At 33.4% G+C, this 8,911-nt stretch overlaps 1 protein-coding gene across 16 annotated transcripts in view; it reads right to left on the bottom strand.

Annotated features, from left to right (window-relative positions):
• Window positions 1–400: 400 nt before the first annotated feature.
• The window catches only part of zmiz1a (zinc finger, MIZ-type containing 1a), a 165,709-nt gene continuing 157,198 nt past the window's right edge, over window positions 401–8,911 (bottom strand). For all 16 annotated transcript variants that reach the window (XM_067386432.1, XM_067386434.1, XM_067386429.1 and 13 more), the window contains 2 exons: window positions 7,888–8,145; window positions 401–3,431 (listed from right to left, as the gene is read on the bottom strand). In XM_067386432.1, the coding sequence (XP_067242533.1) occupies window positions 3,324–3,431; window positions 7,888–8,145 (366 nt within the window). In that variant the 3' untranslated portion in view covers window positions 401–3,323. The remainder of the gene's footprint in view (window positions 3,432–7,887; window positions 8,146–8,911) is intronic.

The following is an 8,911-nucleotide window of genomic DNA, read 5'->3' as shown; positions in this document are numbered from 1 at the left end:
TTTCTGGCTTCTTTTGGTAGATGGGTAGGCCTAATAATGTTTGTTTCGGTATTGAAGCACTTTGTCTTATATAAAGAATCGATTTAGTGAATGATTCAAAGAATCATTCACTCCCCGGTATATTCAGGGGTTTTCTAGTGAACCTGCTTAAAAGATTCGAGTCATTGAGATGAATCAAACTCCTCTCAAACTGCTTTGTTATCCCACCATGTGCTCCCTCGAGGAAGCCTTTCTATCCATAGGAAACATTTGCCTCCCTGTGGTTAAAAACCAACTCTGCTTGCGTCGTTCTTTGTGGTTGTTTTCTTGCAGTAATTGTAAAGCCTGTGGTTTTCACAGCTACGCATGCACATCAGAAATGAAATGAACCAAACATCAGAAACACTAAAAGGTTGTTTCATCTGAATACATATTTATTAGATAAATATTAGGATGTCACAGCATCTAACTACATACAGTTTTGCAAGACTAAAAATCACAATTAGTTTTTTGTTGTTTTTTTCCTCTGACCAGTTTAAAATATGAAATGATTGTACAACAGAATGTACAAGCAAAGACAACTGCAACATTTGGTGCCAATCACTTTAGATTGTACCTCATTTTTGTTTTTTAATTTTCCTGATCATGATATCAAAATTGTACAAACTCTGGATTTTGGTTACAATCTTTTGGAACCGCTCCTGGCCCCATATCCGTATTGTCCAAATTATTTCCCCAGGATTTTCTTCATTATCTTCTGTAGCACCTTATTAAGTACACAAGAAATGGAGCAATACACATAAGCTAAATATTACACAAATGTAAAACAAATGTGTCTCTTTTTATCCCCTCCCCAAATTCCTCAGTCATGTGGGATGAATATTTTACAAAAGTGAACAAATGCTTAGAGGTTCCACAGACGCTAACAAACACAGATTCATTTTACCCAATTTAGATTCTGATGGGAGGATGCAAGCTTTACAAATTCTAAATACACAATGCACATTCCCCTGGGGAAAATGAATACATTTCTGTTAACGTGTCTCTATTTATCATTTACATATGTACATGCATCCCTAATGTGCCCCTTCCCCCTTTTTCCTTCGACTCTCTCTGAACCCTCACCTGTGGCTGAGTAGTGAACACAGTCCAATTCATTCAACCCCTTCTGTTCCTGCCTCAGCGCCCACTGTCTCTTCAACGACTGTACATCGATAGTATGCGACAGCTCCGAGCCGACAACTTCAGGAGTCTTAAAGTTCAGTTTATGCCTATTTGTGTCTACAAAGTGGGAACGAATTTGTGGCAGTGCATCTTTGAAAAAGGATATACAAGTGAACTACAGACAAACGCTATAGAACTTGAACCCACATTTTCCTGTTGGAGTTCTTAGTATTTCAATTGTCAACGACAAACATCATTTTTGTACATAATTCTACACCAAGAAGAACAGAAAAAAAAAAAAACCCTAAAACCTAATATTGCAATTCATAAAAAAAAATAATAACTTAAAATGGAAACATGTTTCAAATGGTGGTGTTTCATCAACAAAACACATCCCAAACAGTATTCAGATGCCAGCCTTCTTCAACAGTCTTTGAGTAACATCAGAATCATGGAAATGTCATTATTACAAATATCATAAATACTGACAATTATTTGAGTGGGCGGTTTTAATTTAAAAAACAACAACAACAACAACAACAACAACAAAAAATAATTTTAAAAATCCATCTTGTATACATGGACATTGTTAGCCTTCACTGAGCTGCTGTTATAAAAGTTTTACTGAAATGTACGGTTGCTGTAATAATTTTATGCACTGGCTAATGCATTTATGGGTATTGAGATAATATATAGCTTAATTATATAATTGAATTAAAAAGTAAAATCTATAAATATAGAACATATTCTAAAAACACTTTCTTCATTGTTTGTTGTATAATAACTATGATTTTACATGTAAACAAAATGATAAAAGTGGGACAAATTAAACATTAGATCAAATTCTATGGGCAAAAATTTTAAAACGGGCCACCTTTTCAAATCAGGGTGCATAACTTTGGTATTCCATGGACATCTTGTGATAAATGTACATATTTTTTTGTACATTTTTACAACAGCAAAAAAAAAAAAAAACATTATATGAACAATATATTGTGCATTATAAAATAAAACTTTAACATGACAGTTCATGAATAAAAGGCTAAATAAAAACCGAACAGAAAAAATGTTTGGAGAGAAAATAAATCAGTCTATCACTAAAATAAGGGGCGATTGGCAACGTTGAATGTTTCGACATTGTATGCAGTTTGTCAGAAGAGGGCTACAAACATCAAGGACCTAAGACGACCAAGCCTCATGCATGAAGAGAACTCACAGAGAAGACAGATGACACACGACTGACTACCCTTTGAAATGTGAATTGCTTTCTTCTTGCACTGTGACCACTAGCGTGGAAAATCCACGGGACTTTGCGGGAGGAGGAACAGTCTGTAGGAAGATGCACAATGATGTGGGTACAGTGCTGAAATGTTTGCTATTAGGTAAAGAATGCATGCCGTGATGCCCTCAAGCATTTGTTTAGAACATGATGCATATGTCTGAAGGTGCTGGACATATGAATCACGTTACAAAATGAGGTGCAAAGCTGCATGGTGTACCAGAACAGAACACATTCTTGTGTCCTGTGGCATGAGAGTTTGGAGGACTTTTGCAAAACTCCCATCGTTAGTCTCTGGGATGGGAGGGTTAGATCATTCTGGTGATTGCGAGATAAGCTTTCTTCCCTTTTGTTGTCTCCTTTACAAGCTTCCAGGTACAGTTTGACGCATTCTCTTGTGCTTTTTCGAGGGAGATGGACAAACAAACAGTGTGGACATCCAGCTGGCTAGGATTTGGGAAGCCGTGGTGGTAGAGCTTTGGAAGAACAAACCTTCAAGAGATTGCGGACACACAGAGGCCGGTACAGGAAGAAATATATATATATATATTTTTTTCTATTCAGGTCTTCTTTTCACAAAAGGAAAAAAATCTGAATTAAAAATGCTACAATACTTTCCTAGTGAGCACACACACAGTTCTGTGTGACGTATTCATATGAACTGATTATAGCTGCACATGTATTTCCATTAGTATTGAAAGATATCACTTTAGTGCCAACCAACATGGCTGCCATATATGTGTGGAAAAGGTTGCTTGTAAAAGAGTGAGATATTTACACGAGGAAGAGGCAAAAGGATGGCTGTTTCCTGTTTGTAAAGTACAGAGTCAGTCTTCAGGTGCCTCTTGATTCCTGACAGCCAAACAAATTAGGGCCTCTCCAAAAGGCCGACTGAAGGAAGTCAGTTGTTCTCAAAGAGGGAAAGCAGATCGTCATTGCTGCTGCTTGGGAGGTCTGGAGGGTCTAAGTATGACAGCAACTCGTCTGGGTTTGCCAGTTCTGGCAGAAGCTGTGAAGGGCGACAGACAGACACATTTACGTTACAAACCTGCAACGATCTTACAGAACCTTAATGGAAATATACTGGGTTCAATACAAGTTAAGCTCAATTTTACAGAAGAGGATTAGGGCCAAGCAATAATAAAAAAATAAAACCATCTCCAGATGTTAAAGTTGTTAAATTTCGAGAAAAAAGTCTAAATAAAATGTTGAGAATAAAGTAATTAAATTACGAGAAAAAAGTCGTTAAATTATGAGAATTTAAGGACATTTTTCTCATAATTTAACGAATTTGTTCTCGTAATTTAATGACTTTTTTTCTCGTAATTTAATGACTTTATTCTCAACATTTTATCTCGACTTTTTTCTCAAAATTTAACAAATTTTTTCTCATAATTTAACGAATTTGTTCTCGTAATTTAAAAACTTTTTTTCTCGTAATTTAATGACTTTATTCTCAACATTTTATCTCGACTTTTTTCTCAAAATTTAACAATTTTTTCTCATAATTTAACGAATTTGTTCTCATAATTTAACTACTTTTTTTCTAGTAATTTAATGACTTTATTCTCAACATTTTATCTAGACTTTTTTCTCGAAATTTAAAAATTTTTTCTCATAATTTAACGAATTTGTTCTCGTAATTTAACAACTTTTTTCTCGTAATTTAATGACTTTATTCTCAACATTTTATCTCGACTTTTTTCTCGAAATGTAACAATTTTTTCTCATAATTTAACAAATTTGTTCTCGTAATTTAACAACTTTTTTCTCGTAATTTAATGACTTTATTCTCAACATTTTATCTCGACTTTTTTCTCGAAATTTAACAATTTTTTCTCATAATTTAACGAATTTGTTCTCGTAATTTAACTACTTTTTTCGTCGTAATTTAATGACTTTATTCTCAACATTTTATCTCGACTTTTTTCTCAAAATTTAACAAATTTTTTCTCATAATTTAACGAATTTGTTCTCGTAATTTAACAACTTTTTTTCTCGTAATTTAATGACTTTATTCTCAACATTTTATCTCGACTTTTTTCTCGAAATTTCACAATTTTTTCTCAATTTAACGAATTTGTTCTCATAATTTAACGAATTTGTTCTCGTAATTTAACTACTTTTTTTCTCGTAATTTAATGACTTTATTCTCAACATTTTATCTCGACTTTTTTCTCAAAATTTAACAAATTTTTTCTCATAATTTAACGAATTTGTTCTCGTAATTTAACGACTTTTTTTCTCGTAATTTAATGACTTTATTCTCAACATTTTATCTCGACTTTTTTCTCAAAATTTAACAATTTTTTCTCATAATTTAACGAATTTGTTCTCGTAATTTAACTACTTTTTTTCTCGTAATTTAATGACTTTATTCTCAACATTTTATCTCGACTTTTTTCTCGAAATGTAACAATTTTTTCTCATAATTTAACGAATTTGTTCTCGTAATTTAACAACTTTTTTTCTCGTAATTTAATAACTTTATTCTCAACATTTTATCTCGACTTTTTTCTCGAAATTTAACAATTTTTTCTCATAATTTAACGAATTTGTTCTCGTAATTTAACAACTTTTATCTCGTAATTTAATGACTTTATTCTCAACATTTTATCTCGACTTTTTTCTTGAAATTTAACAATTTTTTCTCATAATTTAACGAATTTGTTCTCATAATTTAACTACTTTTTTTCTCGTAATTTAATGACTTTATTCTCAACATTTTATCTAGACTTTTTTCTCGAAATTTAAAAATTTTTTCTCATAATTTAACGAATTTGTTCTCGTAATTTAACAACTTTTTTCTCGTAATTTAATGACTTTATTCTCAACATTTTATCTCGACTTTTTTCTCGAAATTTAAGTTTTTTCTCATAATTTAACGAATTTGTTCTCGTAATTTAACAACTTTTTTTCTCGTAATTTAATGACTTTATTCTCAACATTTTATCTCGACTTTTTTCTCGAAATTTAACAATTTTTTCTCATAATTTAACGAATTTGTTCTCATAATTTAACTACTTTTTTTCTCGTAATTTAATGACTTTATTCTCAACATTTTATCTCGACTTTTTTCTCGAAATGTAACAATTTTTTCTCATAATTTAACTACTTTTTTTCTCGTAATTTAATGACTTTATTCTCAACATTTTATCTCGACTTTTTTCTCGAAATGTAACAATTTTTTCTCATAATTTAACGAATTTGTTCTCGTAATTTAACAACTTTTTTTCTCGTAATTTAATGACTTTATTCTCAACATTTTATCTCGACTTTTTTCTCGAAATTTAACAATTTTTTTCTCATAATTTAACGAATTTGTTCTCATAATTTAACTACTTTTTTTCTCGTAATTTAATGACTTTATTCTCAACATTTTATCTCGACTTTTTTCTCGAAATTTAACAGTTTTTTCTCATAATTTAACGAATTTGTTCTCGTAATTTAACTACTTTTTTTCTCGTAATTTAATGACTTTATTCTCAACATTTTATCTCGACTTTTTTCTCGAAATTTAACAGTTTTTTCTCATAATTTAACGAATTTGTTCTCGTAATTTAACAACTTTTTTTCTCGTAATTTAATGACTTTATTCTCAACATTTTATCTCGACCTTATTCTCGAAATTTAACGAGTTTTTTCTCGAAATTTAACAACTTTAATTTTGAGATGGTTTTATTTTTTTATTATAGCTTGGCCCTAATCCTCTTCCGTACAATTTCGACTCATCTCTCTCTCGAAAAAAAAAACAAGTTAAAAACTGAGGTTATGGTGAGGCATTTAGAATGGAAGAGAATGGGGTCGATTTTTGGAGGATTTAAAAAGCAGAAACATGAAGCTAATAATTTTATATAAAGCAGGTTTTAGAAATTAAATCTGTCAAAAGTTGTGCATTATCTGCAGTCTGTAACTTTTGGTGCTCTGGCACTTAATAAACAAAACTGCATGTGTCTTGCGGAAGAACATTGTAGCCGGAGCTACTTCTCTCTGTTTATGTCTATGAAGAGTCACGCAGGTACTGGGCTCCTCCGCAGCGGTGACAACCTGTCCGGTCTAAAATAGTCCGAATATAAACACTTATTATAGGTGTACCGTAGTGATTCAGGATGAGACAAAAACGCGGAAAATGGATTCATGATGTACTCGCTCATTCTATAAATTTTGAACACAAAAAAGTTAAATACTGAAGCTTTAAATCATTTATACAGTCGTTTTGGGATTTTAGGGTTTGTGGCATTAAGTTGTCACGACAAAAAAGTAGTAAAATGGCATATAATTTTACTGAAAAAGGATAGTAAGTGATTTTCACACTACATTTCAAGTTAAAAGGTTAGTTCACCCAAAAATGAAAATTCTGTCATTAATTACTCACCCTCATGTCGTTCCACACCTGTAAGACCTTCGTTCATCTTCAGAACACAAATTAAAATATCTTTGATAAAATCCTTTGGCTCAGTGCCAGCAAGACAATTAACACTTTCAGATGCCCAGAAAGCTACTAAAAACATATTTAAAACCATTTATGTGACTACAGTGGTGACTAGAATACTTTTTGTGTGCCAAAAAAAAAAAATTTATTCAACAATATCTAGTGATGGGCGATTTCAAAACACTGCTTCATGAAGCTTCAAAGCTTTACGAATCTTTTGTTTTTGAATCAGTGGTTCGGAGCGTGTCTCAAACTGACAAAGTCACACTCCCCAGTGGTTAACCATTGAAATTTCGAAACATTTATGACATGACATAAAGCCTTGTTTACTAAAATCATGTGACTTTGGCAGTTTGATACACGCTCCAAACCACTGATTCAAAAGTTTTGTAAAGCGTCAAAGCTTCATGAAGCAGTCCATCACTAGATATTGTTGAATCAAGTCATTTTTTTGGCACACAAAAAGTATTGTCATCGCTTCATAACATTAAGGTTGAACCACTGTAGTCAAATGAACTGTCTTTAGTAGCTTTCTGGGCATCTGAAAGTGTTAATTATCTTGCTGTCAATGCAGGCCTCACTGAACCAACCAATTTGTGTTAAAAAAATATGAACGAAGGTCTTATGGGTGTGAAACGACATGAAGGTGAGTAATTAATGACAGAATTTTCATTTTTGGGTGATCCAACCCTTTAAATCATGTTAACGCGCATTTTTATTTTATGTAGCTATACTATTTAAATGTTAAGTATTTTTTAACGTTTATCTATTGATGCTTCACTGTAACCCAGATTTTTGAAAAAACGACAAATGGAAATACATTTTTGCGGTAATCAACATTATGCCTCAAAATGCTGTAGATTGAGCTTAACTTGTACTGAATCTGAATATTCCTTCAATCAGATCTTATTGGAAACACTTTGGACCATGGGAAAAGCGTGAAGCTAACATGATTGTGCAAATAATGTTAGTAGCACATGACTCCAGAAATGAAAGAAGCCTAAAATAAACAACCATTGCTGTGGATACTCACATCCAGAGAAGGCTCGGGCATGTCTGCAGGTCCCTGGCCACCTGCCTGCCCATCAGCGGCAGGGTTGAAGGTCATGTCGGCATGTGGGTGACTGTTTTGGCCTGGCTGCTGTGGGGGTGGGGGCTGGCGTGGGGGCTGGGAGGATGGGGGGCCGCTGTGATGCAATGGCTGAGCTGATTGGCTGTTGGGGTGGGGGGATGCGTGCATGCCTGGCTGCATGGAAGCATGGGATTGATCAGCGCTCACGGGATGGGGCATCTGCGGAGGGAGGAAAGAGGAGCGATGAGACTGAGAGAGCTTGAGTGGCAGCCATAGACAGACAGAGAGCAAGACAAGTGCCATGCAGATGATTCCAGAGCACATACACCTTCAATTAAACTGAGATGATTCGCAAAATGCCATATTTTCATATTCAACTAGTCAGTGGATTGTCAAAGATGTTTGGTGAAAGTTAAACTATTTAAGAACATTTTTATCACTCATAGTGCAGGCACTAGATAAGGATGAAACTTTCTAGTATGCATGTGCTGCCCACCTGTGTTTGCGGTTCACACACACTGAAATCAAATGGAGTACACTTTGAAATACTGTGTTTGACTGTGCAAAACCTAAGTATACATTTAGCTAATACTAAGAGGAAATGGTTAATTTAGGTATTTTGGGGGGCTTTTTTCTTTTGAGTTTGAAATCAACACACAAAACAGAGAATTATATATTTTTGTATGTTTAAAGCTGAATAAGGTTCAGACTATTTATGTTACGAATGTGGGACTTGCCTCATGTTAAAAGGATAGTTCACACAAAAATGAAAATTCTGTCATCATTTACTCACCCTCAAGTTGTTCCAAACCCGTATGAATTTCTTTTTTCTGCTGAAGAATATGGGCAACCAAACAGTTGTGGGGCAACTCTAATTTCCATAGTATGGGTAAAAAATACTATGGAAGTCATTAGGGCCCATCAACTGTTTAGTTATCGACATTCTTCAAAATATATTCTTTTGTGTTCAGCAGAAGAAATAAAT

The sequence above is a fragment of the Chanodichthys erythropterus genome, chromosome 5 (assembly GCF_024489055.1).
Source record: "Chanodichthys erythropterus isolate Z2021 chromosome 5, ASM2448905v1, whole genome shotgun sequence".
NCBI lineage: Eukaryota > Metazoa > Chordata > Actinopteri > Cypriniformes > Xenocyprididae > Chanodichthys > Chanodichthys erythropterus.
Note: the sequence above shows the minus strand (reverse complement) of the source record. Positions and strands in the feature narration are given on the sequence as shown.